The 16880-nt window shown below is 45.6% G+C and overlaps 1 protein-coding gene across 2 annotated transcripts in view; it reads right to left on the bottom strand.

The window, feature by feature from the left end:
* The window catches only part of Dgkd (diacylglycerol kinase delta), an 83852-nt gene extending 67604 nt beyond the window's left edge, over window positions 1-16248 (bottom strand). For both annotated transcript variants that reach the window (XM_051190740.1, XM_051190741.1), the window contains exon 1: window positions 16066-16248. In XM_051190740.1, the coding sequence (XP_051046697.1) occupies window positions 16066-16221 (156 nt within the window). In that variant the 5' untranslated portion in view covers window positions 16222-16248. The remainder of the gene's footprint in view (window positions 1-16065) is intronic.
* Between the last annotated feature and the right edge of the window lie 632 nt (window positions 16249-16880).

Here is a 16880-nt window from a genome sequence, read left to right as displayed (position 1 = left end):
GGCAGCAGTAACCCAAGGAGCAACAGAGTACACTGGCCAGAGAAGACTCATAGGGGGCAACGTGAAATGTCCCAGGGCCCTAGAAAAATCCTGACTGACCGTCAAGTGCTCCAGGGACACTGGGCTAATACCCAGAAACAGGAAGAAAAATAAAAACAATAAAAAAAAAAGATAAGAAAACAGTAAATAAAGTCATTTGGTCTGAACACCTCCAGAAGCAGCTTTGGTCTGTAAGTGGCACCATCTGATTAGAACACAAGAGGAGAAGTAAGAAACAACCTTAGATTCTATGTCCAGGATCCATGTGAGACATCAGCAGACTCCCCTGGTGTGCTCAGGTATATGAATATGTGGTGATCAACCTTGGTTGTCTTTACTATGTATCTCTTTGTATGACTATGTCTGTGTGTGTGTGTGTGTGTGTGTCTGCCAGCTCTATTGTTTGGGGGGAAAAGCAGATCTAAACTAGAAGGGAGAGTGAACCCAAGAGTGGAGCTGCTGCAGCACCCTGATCATCCACTTCCTGCTGGCAACCAGCTGCTGCTGTTGCTATAGCTACACTGGTGCTCTGAGCAACCCATCAGTTTCCCTGTAACAAATGGCTTTCTCTGGTGTGAGATGTACCCCACACTCCACACTCCCACAACCCCAGCTTAAGATCTGTGCCCTCTTGTTGAGGACCAGAATCTTTTTGCCTTGTCCAAGTCACCCAAAGAATCCCAAAACCTCGCCTGACAGAGGAAATTGATCTTCTCCGTCCTTCTGCTCTGGAGTACTAGCCTTTGGCTTGTTTAGTCCCTTGACTCTTCAAGGTCCTAGGATCCTGGTCTTGTTCCCTGTATGGAGATGGGGAAGGGCCCAGCCTCTCTCAGGAGGAGGTAGGAAGGCTGCCTTCTAAGCAGAACACATGTAGGAAGGAGGAAATAGTTTTTTCTCTCTTTCTCCCTCTCCCTCTCTCTCTTTCTGCTCCTTCCCCCTGCTTGCTCTAAGCAGCTAATTTCACTTGGGAAGGGGGAAGCAGTTCCCCCAAGCAGGCAGGAAAGAGGAAGTGGAAGTTTAACTGTTTCTTTGTTCATTGTTTATGATGTTTCCTTATCAACCAGTGATTTGTATAATTGGAAGATCCAAAACCTTCCATTTCTTCAGAGAAGCTGCAGTCCCTTATCAGCCTGTTTTAAGGTAAGAAGAGGTTAGATACATTTTTGCCAAATATTGGGAAGATTAAAGGCAGCAGACAGAAAACCTACCAATTTACCCTAAGTAAGTCAGGTTACTCAAGGACCTGATGAATCACCTGCTGGGTTTTTCTCTGTGATACTAGTGGGGTATTTATTCCCAGAGACCCAGATGCCACCAAAACCCAGCAAATCACTAATATGGCCTTTGTCATCAGTTGGCTCCAGACATAGAAAAAAGCTCCAGAAATAAGAGAGGTTTGTGGGTTGGAGAGATGGCTTAGCAGTTAAGAGCACTGGCTACTCTTCCAGAGGACATGGTTCAATTCCCAGCACTCACATGGCAGGCTCACAACTGTCTGTACTCCAGATCCAAGTGTTTTGACACCTTCATAAAGACATACATGCAGGTAAAACACCAATGCACATAAAATAAAAATAAATCATTTTCTTAAAAAAAAAAATAAGAGAGATCTGAAGGGATGAATAGATTTCAACTTTTGGAAATTGCTCAGAAAGGTTACAACAGCCAATATTCAGCTGAAGACAGACAGGGAAAGACTGTCATGTGCTGATTGCTGCCCTTAGGGAAAGAGACAAGAGGAAATAAGGGAAATAGACCAGGAGAAAGGGTTCAAAAACTCATAAACATTGTTTGATGAAACCCTGAGAGCAGATCTGTTGGAATTCAGACAAAAGTTCTCTGATATTTAGATAACCTCCTCATGCCTTCAAACACTGAGGACAAAGGTAGACAGGTGACAGAAGCCCTTTAAAAAACCCTCTAAGCTCTGTGGTACAGAGTGTGAGTCAAGAAGGCTCAGCTGTGAAGTCGCTTAGATCACATACCTAGGCTACAACCTAGAAGAAGATTTACCATGACTGTATTTCAGCATCCAGCAAATCCTGTTTTAACATTGGGGGGAAAAAAAAGGTATGAGATTTTTCTGAGGACAGTTGGATACTGCAGGCTACTAGAATTGGGACTAGAATTGGGGCCCATTTTACCATATATACTGATAGACAATATGCTTTTGCCACGGCTCATGTCCATGGGACTCTACACAAGGAAAGAGGATGTGCTAACCCAAGTAGGAAAAGAAATCAAAAACAGAAGAAATCTTAGCCCTATTGTTAGCTAGCTGGTTACCTAAGAGGGTGGCTGTTGTTCACTGCAAAGAACACCAAAAAGCAGATACGCCAGAAGCCAGAGGTAACTGAGTGACTAATTTGGCCACCCAGGCCCTAGAACCAGTAGGACCTCTCCAAGTCTTAGTAGCCCTGCTGAAGCCCAGCTTAGATCACCCAGGTAAGATGGACTAAGCAAAACAAGTACTGGCCACACAGGACTAACAAAGACGGTGGAAACCAAAACTTTATAGAGACTCAGTTCCCAGATAGATGTAGGCTTAGGCCATTTAGAGAATTCTCTTTTCAGACTGGACAGCTATGTTGACTCTCTCACAGAGGTTGTCCTACAGAACTAAAGGAGGCTCATACCTCCTTTTTATGAAACAGAGAGGATTTTGAATGGCCTTAGAAGAAATTTGCTGTGTCTATGCCAACCAATCAGGGATAATTAGGGAAAATCTTGCTATGGTCAGAGAAAACCTCAAGGAACAGGGAAAGGAGGAGGAGGAAGAAGAGGAGGAAGAGGAGGAGAAGAGAAGACACAGATCAGATAATTGGTGTTAGTCTCTGTTTACCTGGTCCCCATGGCTGACCATCTTACTATCAGCATTAGCTAGACCATTAATTCTTATACTCATCAGGCTAACAGGGACCCTGCATCTTCAACTGCATGGCCAACTACATCAAACAGAATAAACTCAGTTAAGTTGGTGCTTAGGATCAACTATGTCCCCCTCAACTCCAGAATAGAACAAGTCAATAATTTGCTTCATGCCTATAGAACTACTAGGGAATGTAACAAGGCAAAACTGTACTGAGGTTCTACCATCTTGTATTCTTGCTAAGGCCACTTTAGGTTTAACTAAAATCTGATATGTTGATTGAGAACCCCAATGAAAATTATCCAACTCTATTCTAGGAATCTAAGGTCAAGATGCCCCAGCTAACTGATCTTAGTTTCTGTTAAGTTGTCTGCTTATGCAAACCCTCTCCTTCAGCTAACTTCTTATCTTAGCTTCTGTTAAAACTGCTTGCTTGTACAAACCGCTCCCTGCAAATGCTAAGTGAGATACCAGGATTTTAAAAATCTCTTACTCTAAACATTCACAGCATTACACTTGGGTCCTGAATACCTAAGTGTACTCTTAGCCAGCTTGGATTAAAGGCTTTCAGTTGACTATAAACTGAATCTGAGTGGTCATCTCTGGCGGGCTAAACTTGGATTCAGTTGGCTTTAATCTACCAGGTCTGGCTGTGCTTTAGAAAATTCCAAAGAAAGGGATGAGGATAGGCCTCCCTCCATCTCCCACATGGGGAGTATATCTCCCTCTATATAGCCACACCTAAACAGACTCTCACTACCAGTATCCACTCATCACCCAGACATTCACTGGAGGGCAGAACCCTTATTCTGTAGTATAAAGTAACACACGTTCCTGTGAAAAAATAACCTATGCGAACTAAAAATACTCTTAACTTCTCTTCTCCCTCCCTACACACACACACCACTGGAAGCCCTAATATCATCTTTCCCTCTGAATGCTGTTTTCATATAGCTAAATTACATTCTGTAAACATGACTTTGTCTTGATGGTTCCCAAGAGCACAAAGAAGTTTCCCATTCCAGCCTTCCTCAATCACCTGCACAGCAGGCTGCACTAAACCATACCTGCTCTGGCTTGTTCAGTCACTGTCACTTTCAAGCTTGTAACTGGGACTAGGATGCCCTAGTATCCTCACAACCTTAATATGGTTGTAAAGGTAAAATCAGCATGCACGCACACATGCACATGCACACACACACAACACACACACACAGAGAGAGAGAGAGAGAGAGAGAGAGAGAGAGAGAGAGAAGCACCCACAGGCCAGCACTTAGTATCAGTCAGCTTTATCATTCACCCACTGACAGCCAACTAGAAAAGTCTGATGAATCGCTTAATATTTATTTTCCAGGCTGGAGAGATGGCTCAGTTGTTAAGAACACTAGCTAGTTTTCCAGAGGACCTGAGTTCAATTCCCAGCAACCACATGATGGTTCACAACCATCTGTAATGGGATCTATCTAGTGCTCTCTTCTGACCTGCAGGAGCCTATATATATATAATAAACAAATCTTTTTTTAAAAAAAAGATGTATTTCTTTTTTGATTTTATGTATGCTGGTGTCTGTATATGTGTTTGTGCACATGCATGCAGTGCCTGCAGATGTCATAAGTATCAGACCTGAGCTAGTTACAGGTAGTTGTGAGTCCTGGGTACAATATGTACTCAATCCCCAGCCATCTCTACAGCCCTTGATATGTTTTTATTATTGTTGGTTGTTTAAGAAAGGGTCTCTCTATGGAGACTGAGCTGGCCTTGAACCCACAGAGACCTGCATGCCTCTGTTTCCCAAGAGCTGGAACTAAAAGTGTGTACCACCAAACCTAGCTTGACAGGGTGTCTTTAATGGGAGGCTGTTTGCAAGCTTGGTTTGGTCTGGTTTGATGCTGGAGATAGAACCCACAGCTTCACAGGTGCTGAGCATGTGCGCACTTAACCGCCTTCACAACCCTGGGTTCTACCTGTCCACTCGAAAGCATGAACAGAAACCAACAGCATTCCCAGATTCCCTTTGCTGGAAAGAGTTTCATAAAGCAGACATGATTAAAAGGGAAAATGGGAGAGGGGTATATCCCTAGGTCTAATGACATCAATGTTATTTCAAACCTTAAAAAGAGATGTGCAAAGACCTGACTCAAGTGTCTATGCTGAGAAGGGTTCAGAAGTGATGGGTGTAGACTTACTTTTGTATGTTTTGACTGTTGCAGAAGTTCAACCACTAATCCTAGCACTTAAAGCAAAGCAGGAGGATCAGCAGTCCAAGGCCACCCTGAGCTACATGATGAATTTTAGACCAGCCTGAGCTATAGACCTGTCTCACCACCACCACCACCCAAAAAAAAAAAACTCTACTGAGAGCCTGATGCTGTGTCACTCAGAAGTGGTGGAGCCAAGTATCATCAGTTGAGAGCCCAGCTGAGCCACAAGGAGACCCTGTACCAAAACATAGCAAACAAACAAAAAACTCCAAAAGAGTCAAGACAACAAATTCTTCCTACAAGGCACTTTCACTGGGACACCTGCACTTGAGACTGCTGCCAGAGAGCTGTGACAACTGAATACCCATGGACTTTATGTCACACCAGATAAGAAAATAACTCCAAACAGTCAGAGCAAATATAAGACCTAAAACAATAAAGCTTCAGAAGTCCATAGGACTGTATCATCTTGACCTTGGGTTTGGCAACAACTTCTTAAAATATAACAACAAAAGAACAAGCAACAAAGGGGGGGGGGAGACTTCTCTAAAATCAAAAACTTCTGTATCTGTAAGTGATAGTATAGGCTTGGAACTCTAGCACTTAGTGGGCTGAAGCAGGATAGAGAGCTTGAGGCCAGACAAGTCTTAGGAAAACCTAAAAAAAAAAAGAGAGAGAGAGAGAGAGAAAGAGGGACCCTCTTCAATATTTGCATAAATACAAAGTGCCATTCTCCAGGCAATCAGAGCAGAGTTCAAACTGGAGGCAAGGGATTCCTCCCCATCATGACCACCTGGGACGCAACAGGGAAGAGCCAGCCAGTGATGGGTGGTGGAAGACTACTAAATACCCACAAATCAAGGGTACAGTCTACAATGGTCACTGAAAATGCAACTGCACAGGTGTGACTGCACAGCTAGTGCCAGTCTGATGGCATTCAGCATTTCTTCCAGCAGCCACACATATAGTGGACTAACTAGTTAGTCAAAAGAAAATGGAGAATAAAGGTAGAATGAAGAAAATATATGCCATAACGTATGTGCGTGACTATGAAATGAGTTATTATAGAAAATAGAAAGCTTTTTTAGAAAATGCTGTTGGGTTGGAGTGACTCAGGAGTAGACAGTATGCCAAACATGGGAGCAACATGGGTTTCATTTGAGAAAGGGGGAGGGGGAGGAGAGAGGAGAAAGAGAGGAAGGGAAGGCATGTACAGGAAGACACTGCCTTTATTTTAAAAAATTAAAATTAAGCATTTTTCAAAGGACAGGGAACATCAAAATGAGAGCAGGATGAAATTTAAAAGACAATAAGCTAAAATACAGGTGAAGATTAGAAAAAGAAGAAAAATTCAACACAGGACAACAGAATTAAAATCCAACTTGAAGAAACAAAGGGGGAAATGTATAATACACAAAGGTATCCACAGCAATATAAAACAAAATTGAGGCTCCCTGAAAACTTCAGGTTAAACCAAGAGAGGAGATATGACCATGGACACAGTGGTCAGACAATCCAGAGTGCAAACAGTAAGAACTGTCCAAAATAATGCAAGGAGATGCAACAGGAGACCAAAGAGGACCTGCTAGGGAGAAGGCTACCGGACCCTTTTCCAAGGCAAACTCAATCCTAAACCTAATCCACTAAAGGGTCAGCAAAGGTCCACAAGCCTGAAGTGTCAAGATCACTAAGCACTCCTGTCCTAAGCATAGAAGGGAAATATACAGTGTCATACTAGCACACCATCTCCACTACAGGATGCACCTGTGCCCTATTTGCCATACACCTAGCACTCTGAGGCTGTATCCTCAAGATGAAGACAGATGGCAATATAGCAGGCAGGCCTACAAAGACTACAGCTGGGATAAAGGGCTGACGCAGAAAAAGAGATAATGAAATCAACAACTACCAACCTCATCTACACAGCAAGTTCTGGATTATCTGGACTATATAATAGAAACCCTATATTTAAAAAAAGAAAGAAAGAGAGAGAGAAAGAGAGAAAGAGAGAGAGAGAAAGGAAGGAAGGAAGGAAGGAAGGAAGGAAGGAAGGAAGGAAGGAAGGAAGGAAAGAATAAACGAACGAACGAACAAACCAACTGTTAGGTCAACAACATGGTCTAATGGGTAGAAGTGCTCATCCCTGGAACTTATGGTAGAAGGAGAATACTAACTACCAAAAGTCATCTTCTAGCTTATATTTACAAGCAAATACACATACACATAAAATAATAAGCAAAAATTCTGAATTAAAAATAGCTAGGTATAGTGACACATATCTTTGATCTCAGTGCTCAGGAGACAGACAGGAATATTGCTGTGAATTCAAGGCCAGCCTGATCTATATAGTGAGCTCCAGGCCAGCCAGAGCTACACAGTAAAATCCTATCTCAAAATTAAAAAATTAAAACAAAACCATGATTGGCCAGATGCTGTGTCACATGCCTATACTCCCAGCACTTAGTAGACTAAGGCAGAAGGATCTCAATTTGAGGCCAGCCTGGACTGCATACATAGTGAGACTCTGTTGAAAGAAAAGGGTAGGGGAGGCAACACCATAAATGTGAGCCAGCTGGTGGTTACACATACCATTAATCCCAGCACTGGGCCACTGCAATTTCTTAGGTATGTCTACTCTTCAACTGATTGCTCAGTTTTGTTTATAACAATCCAGTCCTAGAACCTTCATTTGGTTCTTGTATATGATTTCAAATTGCTGGCCAAAATTCCAATCAAACCAAACAACCACCAACCAACCAACTACCTACTAATCTAACAACAACCACTTACTAACCAAACAACAACCAACTACGGACCAACCAGCCAACCAACAAACAAACCCAAACCAAATGAACCAGCCAACCAGGCAACCAGCCAAACAAGCAGGCACAACATTTAGAGGAAATTCCCATCAATTACTTTAGGACTAGAAACAAGACATTTGGAAAGGCATGAAATTCAAGAAGCAACGCACTGAATCCAAAGGAAACAAAACACTTCTTTTAAAGAAGGGGGTGCTAATGAAGAATATGCCCAAGTGCTATGGCAGGAGGGACTGAGGAAGTCAGCTAAAAGCAGTTATAGGCACAGGGGAAAGGAGGCTGGAGACTATGGTGGAAGCCAAATTCAGAGGTAAGAAGTCTGTTAACAGGATCCAGACAGACGAGATGGATCTGGTTGGTTGCTTGAGAGGATGCTGCCAGTCTCCACGGGTAGGGATGATGGCAGCCTGCACCAGGGTGGATGGAGTTTGAGAGCCCTAAGACAGGACTCTGCTGGTTTGTATAGGTGCTGGGGAAGAGGAATTGATGACTCTCATGAGACAGTGAGGCCCTTTTCTGAGGCAAATGCCATGAGTGAATAAGGACCAGCTTGGGGGTTTTGTTCTGATCATCCCCACCCCGTATGCTATCCTGGATTAAGCCATTCCCTCCTCTCCACACAGCCCCAAATCACCATGTGGCAGCTATGGGGATAGTTTATCTCAACCTAGAGGCAAGTCAGGGTGACAGTGGAATAGGATGTCCAGAAACTGGAGGGAGGGCAGGGAAGAGAGGTGAAGAGAGGAGAGGAGCTGCAGTGAAGGCTGGGGAAGATGAGTGACTTGATTTCAGCAGGAGTGATCTAACAGCCCATCCAAAAATACCTCAGCCATGCCTCATTAACACACCATAGCTTTTGCTCAATCACATCAGGTCTTTGCCCCTAAACATAATGGTAACACACTAACATCAAATATCCATATATGTTTTACATTTCCCTGACCCAACCCACGTGTCTTTTATGGCCTCCCTTAGGACATGAATTGAGCTGGTTATCTTACACTCCCTCCCTCTCTTTCTCTTCACCATGACAGTAAATGCTTAAGAGGTAAGGGCAGCTGTCTTATAAGAGCTGTCTGATTGCTTCCTTATGGGTCTTTTCACATTGTTCTTTTATCCTCTGTTTCCTGTAACCTGGAAGTGAGAGGTCTCAGAGACTCCTTGAGATTCAGGCTGGCGTTTGAAGAAGGTCTTGAGTATGGAGAGCTCTGAAATCTGTCATGCATTCACAGAAGCTGTGTCCTGTCATCTTGTCCCTCTGAGATGTGATCATTACATGTTTTCATGGAGATGTGCAGTCCTTTACAATTATTAAGTTATCTGAGTGGTGCTTCCTGGGCATTATGCAAATGTCTTTTTTCCAGCTTTTACACAATAGTTTTTAGCGTATAAGTGTAATACTGAATGTATAATCTGTAATCTGAGAGTATATAATGGAGAATCCTTAAATCCTCTAGTCTGCCACTTATTCCGTGTGTGTGTGTGTGTGTGTGTGTGTGTGTGTGTTTGTGTGTGTGTGTGTATAACACATATATATGTACAGTTCCACATATACATGTATATATATAGTTTTGCTTGTTTTCTTTTTTGTTTAAAACAAGGTTTCTCTGTGTAGCCCTGGCTATCCTAGAATTTACTCTGTAGACCAGGCTAGCCTCAAACTCAGAGATTTGCTTGCCTCCCAAGTGCTGGGATTAAAAGCATACACTACCAACGCCCGGCTGTGTGTGTGTGTGTGTGTGTGTGTGTGTGTGTGTGTGTGTGTAGATTTGTGCACATGAGTGCAGGTGCCCATTATTCTTGGAGTTGGACTTACAGACAGATGGTGCTGCTTAACATGGGTACTAGGAATTGAACTTGAGTCTTCTCCAAGAATGTGCACTTAATCTGCTGACTATCCATGTCAGTTTAATCTCTAGAGCCTTGACTCTCTAATCTGCCTCTACAGCTGGTTGTCTTCTGGCTCATCTCAGAAGCCTTGCCTCCCTGTGTGTCACCTCTTTATTCTGACTTTAAAATCTGGCAGGTGCTTCTCTAAGGAATCTCAGGCCCTGGCATTCCAGCATGGCTTTGACTTCATGGAACTGATGATTTCAAACAAACCTTCAGTCCTTCCATGACATTACTTCTACTTCATAACATTCCTTAGAATTAGCTTTTGAGGGTGCTAACCTAAAGGAGAAAGTCCATCCAGGACTGCCTTTTGCCCTAACCTGACACTTCAGTCGGCCAGAGGCACTCCCCAGCAGAGCTCAGCCTCCCAACCCCTTCAGTGTCAGCCCCAGGATTCCCTCTGGAACCATGCCCCACAGCCCACAAGACTGAACCATGGAAAATCTGTCACAGTGCTGGAGTCTAGGTCTGAAATGCAGGGTTCAATAGAGCCACCTCTCCTCTGCTGGTCCCAGCAGAGATTCCAAGCATGACTCCTCTAGCTCCCCCAACACTGTGCAGTCTGTGGCTATGACAATATCCAGCTGGGGTTCTTCCCCAATTATTTATTTACATGTGCAATGGGGCGCATGTTGCAATGCCTGTGTGGAAGTCAGAGAACAATCCTGTGAAGCTGGCTCTTTGCTTCCCCTTTAGGTGGGTTCCAGGTATCAAACTGGCTGCCAGGCTTATGAAGCAAGTGCTGAGCCATCTTGCTAGCAACAGTACCCAGCTATTTATACATGACTTCTTCCTCTGGGTCTTTGGGTCCAGTGTTCCTCTTACTTAAAAAAAAAAAAAAAAAAAAAAAAAAAAAAAAACTCCAGGCATCAGAGTTCACCCTAAATTCAAGATCTTTAGCTAACTGTAAAGACTCAATAAGGTCATAACTGAGGTTGGGGTAGATCAGATTTTGGGAAGACACTATGTCCACTACAGACCCCAGTCCTAATCCTAAAGAAAATACAATTCAAATGTCACATTCACATTCATCAAGGGCCATGGTCCTTCCCCAGAGCCTAGCCAGTATCTTACATCAGACACTGCAATTTAGCATTGCATTCACCAATGTGGCTCAAGCAGACATAGTTGCTCTCCCTGTGGTCAGGTGAGTCTCCCCTTAATGTCTTCTCGAAGCACTCTGACCTCATTAACATCACCTCTTCTGGCTAACCTCATGGCTGTCCTATTGGCTTCTGTCTGGACTCTTGGCTTACCTCTCTGAAAGTTGTCCTGTTCAAGTGGGCACCAAGTGCCTGGCACAACACTTGGCATGTCAAGATCTGGAGAACTTACTGAGACCAACCAGAACAGCTTGTATAGCAGCTATTGTTTCCTGGGTTTCAACCTTGAACCTCCCACTGATGGGAGGGTTTCTCCATCTAGGGCTTGCTGTTCTAGTGGGGAGGTGCCCCCAGTACATGTGACCTTATAGCATAGTAAATGCTGTGGAGCATTTGAACATGTAGAAGAGTTAGAAGTATAGCTCAATGGTAAAGCACTTGCCTCCTACATGAGGCCCTGGCTTCATCTCTAGCACAGAAAAAAACAGAGAGAGAAAAAAAAAAAAAAATCTTACACCACTTCACACCTACTAGAACAGGTATAGTAAGAAGAAGAAGAAGAAGAAGAAAAAAAGGTAAGTATGAGCAAGAATACAGAGACCTGGAGCCTCCTCCTCACACACTGCTGTTGAAAATGTAAAATGGTGCAACCACTCATAAGACCATCCCAGCAGTTTATCAAAAGGTTAAATAGTGTTTCCATATGGTCCCAAAATTCTACTCCTAGGTATACACTCAAGAGAAATGAAGACATGTCTACACACATGCACACACACACACACACACACAAAATGTACACAAAAAACAAAAGTAACCCCAATGCCCATTAACTAATAAATGTATAAGATGAAGCATATCTCTCTTGTGGAATATTAATAGAGATGTAGTAATGACACATTATAACTTGGAAGAACCCTGAAAATATACTGACTATAAGTACAATGATATATGTATGAGTACTCTAATAAAGCCCATCACTTTACATGCCAACTTAAAAATTAAACAGCTGAATGAAAGGAACAAAACACAAAAGACGGCATACTAAATAACTCTAGTTCTAGAAAATAATCAGCATAGGCAAGTACAGAGACAGAAAGTACATAAATAGTTGCCGAGGTCTGAGGGAGCTGAGAGGAAACTGGTGATAAAAATGTTCTAAAATTGGCTGTGGTGACAGTTGCACAACTGTAAATATACTAAACACCACCCCACTATACAGGCTTTGTTTTGTTTTTTGTTTTTTTTTTAAAGACAGGATCTTGTCTATTCCAGGCTATTCCAGACCCTCTCGCCTCAGCCTCCAGAGCACCTGGGATTACAGATGTATGCCACTGTGCTCAGCTGAACCATATTGCTCTCATGAGTAAATTGAGTGGCATGTGAGTTATTGTCTCCATCCCTTTCTAAAAACAGAGCCTTGTATTTAAAGAACAGTTTGGATTCCAAGGATGACCCTACACTCCTGATTCTCCTGCTCCTGCCTCCAATGGCTAGGGTTACAGGCAAGCCCCGACACACCTGGTATATGTGGTGAAGGGCTTCACACAGGCAAGGTTAGCATTCTACCCACCTTCCCAGCCAGAGTTGTTTCATAAACCTGAGTTTTTCAGGTTTATCTAGCACTGAGGCCCTAAATTCAGTTTCCAGAACTGCAAAAACTAGGAGTGGTGGGCATGTGGCACACAATGCAGAGGCGGGACAAGAACCAGAAGGTCACCCTCAATGTAGCCAGCTCATGAGACCCTGTCCCTCAAACCGTAAAATGAAAAATAAAGCTTGAACCCTTTACTTAATTTCTATTAGTTTCGATTTCACAAAGGAAAAAAAAAAAACAAAAACAAAAATCAAAAGCACCAGGTGGTGGTGCACACCCTTTAACCCCAGTACTCCAGGCAGAGGCAGGTGGATCTCTGTGAGTTCCAGGCCTGCTTGGTCTACAGAGTGAGTTCCAGGACAGCCAGAATTTAGCAGTGAAACCCTGTCCAAAAAAGAAAAGCTTTAAATTTGAAATCAGAAATACACACATTTCTTCAAGGTGTGGCACACACCTTTAGTTCCAGCAATCAGAGGCAGAGGAAGGCAGACATCTGAGTTTGAAACCAGCCATGGCTACACTGAGAAATCCTGGTTCAAAAAAGAAAAAAATGCAAACATTTCTATACTTACATTTTTTTTTTAAAGTTAACTTTTAAAAACTTATAATAAGCTGGACATTGGTAGTATACACCTTTAATCCAAGCACTCGGGAGGCAGAGGCAGGTGGATCTCTGTGAGTTCGAGTCCAGCCTAGTCTACAGGGCTAGTTCCAAGACAGGCTCCTATCTTAAATAATAGCTTCAAAGAATTACATTGCTCTTTACTCAAATTTCAAAATATGCTCCAAAGTGCTGATGAGCTCACTGCTCAGTGCATTACCTGTTTTCTCTTTCCACCCTAGCTGTGTGGTCAGAAAACACAAATAAAACCATGTATTTTCTGTGGGCAGTTTCAACTACAAAGAATTCAAACAAGGGGGGGAAGACACCAATCAAACATGTCATAAATGGCCATCCCAAATCTACACATACCAAATTTCAGGAGAGGCCTGGAGGAAAGGTAAGGCTTTTTCCTCTACAGGGCCGCCCTAGGGTCTTCCTTCGCAAAGCATGCTTCCTGGACAGCAGTATTAACAACTTGGGAGTCTGCTAAACATATACATTCCAAGGCCCCAGTCCCACTCCTCACCCAGCATCAGGGTGTTAATAGGGTCCCCAGGGGACATGTCTACACACTAAAATCTGAAGACCACTACCAATTCTCCCCTAAATTAAGACGGCTAGAGACTGCGGTAAACTAATGTGTTTGAAAACCTGTCATACATACAGCACTGGTTCTGGGCCAGCTGGTCCTCAGATGCATGTCTGGTTCTTCTGATGTGTTTCAAATTGCAGATGTGACCTTTACAGGGAGGGTGCCCAGGCAGAAGGGGTCAGTGTGCGTGTGTAGCTGCAGCTCTACCCTCCCAGAGCTCCGCCAGGTGCAACTCCACAACTCCAGTTTCTGGAGGAGCCCGACCCTGGAGTCTGATGTGCCCCCCCCTTGACCTTTGTCCCTCCACTCTGTGGTAGCAGTGGCTTCCTGTATGTTGCTTCATCTCTGAATTGCCTCACAGCCTGCAGCTTCCATGCTCTGTTCTCCAGTACCTGTGCCACCAGCTCCCCTGAACTAAACTCCTCTGGTCAAACAGTAAGAGAGGGACCTGATCACATCATTTGGAAATTTGCACTAAGTACCACACACACATACCAGAAAAATTTTGTGAATGGCCTCTCTGCTACAAAAGGGAGCTATTGCACACACATTAAACCTCACATTTCCCACATCCTGACAAGCGCTAGCAACTCAGAAGAAAAATCAGCCCTGAGCTATCTGTACAGCAGATGTGAATGTATTCTGAAAGCAAGTCTTCGGGATGTATTTTTAACACCATAACCACCACTCCCCCCACCAACAGAACAGCTGGTACAGCAGCTATTGTCTTCATCTTGAGGAAAGGCAGGGAGACGCCTCCTGACCAATAAAACACTGGACTCACTTGAGTCTCTGAGAAGTCCACCCTCTCCACCATGACCTTGGCCTTCGTCCATCACTCCCTTCAGTCACAGCATCTGATCTGCCTCACACCAGTATCCATCTTAAGGACCAAGCTCTAGGAAAGGGCATTCCTACCAGTATCAGGGCTTCCTAAACATGTTCCTGGACATATCTCCCCCTCACTCCCATGTTTAGAATGGACTTCACTGGTGCTCTTTTTTGCAGGCTGGCCCTTTAAATCTGCCCCTGGCTGATCTTTCCTGGCCCTTCCACTCCATCTGATCCACTGACCATTCCAGGTGTGCCTAAACTTTCAGACAAAAGTTCCAATCTTCCATAGCATTTATTAGGTTATAATGTCACAAGTGCAGGGTTCCTCTCCCTACCTGCCAGGTAACCCCTAGACGATGCCTCCCATCAGTGAGATCCTCATCAAGGTTCAGACCCAGACCCATGTTTTACTACTTCTGCCACCCGGGGGGCAAGTCATTTAACTGCTCCGCTTTAGTTTTCAGTCCATACGAGCACAATGTGGGATGTTAGTTACCACCAACTCTAAGTAAGTGCTCAAAGCTAGCCCACGAGAAAATGGAGAATTGTTACATACAATTGCTCCACCATCACTGGGGCTGTTAGTGCTATAGTTAGAATAACACAGGTGTTCGATCCCATGTGATGAATGACTGGGGTACGTCACAACAGTGTAACACAGCAGCACCTAAATGCACCCCCCACTCCCATGGCAAGTCACAGAGGCTGATAGATGATAAAGCAAGAAATGGCTCTTCCAGTAAAGGGTAACTAACTGTCCTCGGAGGAAAAGCGCACTGCAGCAGGACGAGCAAACCCGTGCCAGCCGGAACTGCCAGGGATGCCCCACGGTGGCAACCTGCTCTCCGCCACCTGTCCAGCCACCTGCCTGAGGAAGACCTTCCAACAAGGAGGGCTCACCTCGGCAAGAAACCATACGCAGTTTTCAAGAGGAACAAAAAAGGGAAAGCAAAGGGTGCAACTTTATTCTTCGGGAAAGAAAACAAAAAGGCATGCGTCTCTCTGCATTGCATCCCGAGCGGCTGGAGTTCTCCACGGAGTTCTGTGCCCAGCGGGTGAGGAGTCCCGGCTTTCCCGAGGAGGGAGGGAGAAGCGGCCACTACACGCGCATCCCTTCCCTTTCGGGACCCGGGGGTGGGTGAGGACCCCGCAGCCGGGTGGACACTGGAGGGTGAGCCCAACACAGGTGAGGACGGGAAGCAGCACCCGGTTGTCAAACGTACAGACCCCCCCCCCGGGCCTCGGGGAGAGCGCGCCTGTGGTCCCCGCAGCGACCCAGCAGTACGCCGGGCCTCAGTGTCCTCAGCGGCGGCGCCCACCTGAGCCCAGTCCCCACGGCCCGGTCCCCGCGGCCCCGGCCCCGCGGCCCGTTAGGCGGTGGCACGCTCGGCCCGGCCGCAGCGACCGCGGGACCTCGGCCGGGCAGGGCCTGGGCGGCCGCTCGCACACGGTCACGGGCCTCGGCAGGGACCGCGGCGTGAGGGGCGCGCGCCCGGCCGACGCCGCGGGCTCACCTTCTGTCGGATCTGGCCCGACGTGGACACCTTACGGATAAGCTTCTGTGGGGAGCCAGGCTCAGCCTCGGGTTCGCTGTCGGACGACTCCTCAGGCGGCGGCGGCGGAGGCGGCGGAGGAGAACCCGGCGGAGGGGCGCCCGCCGCCGCCGCCATGCTGCCCGGCCAGCGCGCGCGCCGCGGGGGGGCGGGGCGGGGCGTGGATGGGATGGGCCGAGCGCCTGGGGCGGGGCCTGAGGTGGGGAGGGGCCTAGAGGCCGAGCGCCCCACCCCACCGCGCCCCCGTAGGCAGTGGGCGCAGACGCAGGCTTGTTCGGCCCTCGCTGGTTGTTTCTGCCCATCCCATCTCTTTCCTTCTGACGCCCATCCCATCTCTTTCCTTCTTCTTGGAACACAATTCCCGTTTCTTGTTTCTAAGTACACTTTTCTTTTTTCACACCCGAGAGTAAGTGACTTCTAGGAGGCTGCTGGACTATGTTGGTGAAACAGTTTGCAAAGTGGATGTATGTATGCATGTACACCGGGAGGGAGAGAAGACACAACTGTTAAGGCCACTGTAAGGGAGAGATGGAGAAAATAAAGCTGGAGTTGCCCGGAACCCGAGAACCATGTTCTAGGCGGAGGCTAAATCTGTGCAAAGGCCCAGCAGCAAGAAAGAAAAGAAACTGTGGCTTAAAGGGAGGAAAATGGCATCAAGATAAAAACTGGAGAGCTGTGGGGTCAGCTTTGAGAACCAGAGTAGGGACCGGCCTTTCCTGCTCCTGAGGGCAGCAAGTAGCTCCCGGACTGAGGGGTGGGGAGTGTCAAGCTGGTCC

Source organism: Phodopus roborovskii, unplaced genomic scaffold, assembly GCF_943737965.1.
Source record: "Phodopus roborovskii unplaced genomic scaffold, PHOROB, whole genome shotgun sequence".
Lineage (NCBI taxonomy): Eukaryota > Metazoa > Chordata > Mammalia > Rodentia > Cricetidae > Phodopus > Phodopus roborovskii.
Note: the sequence above shows the minus strand (reverse complement) of the source record. Positions and strands in the feature narration are given on the sequence as shown.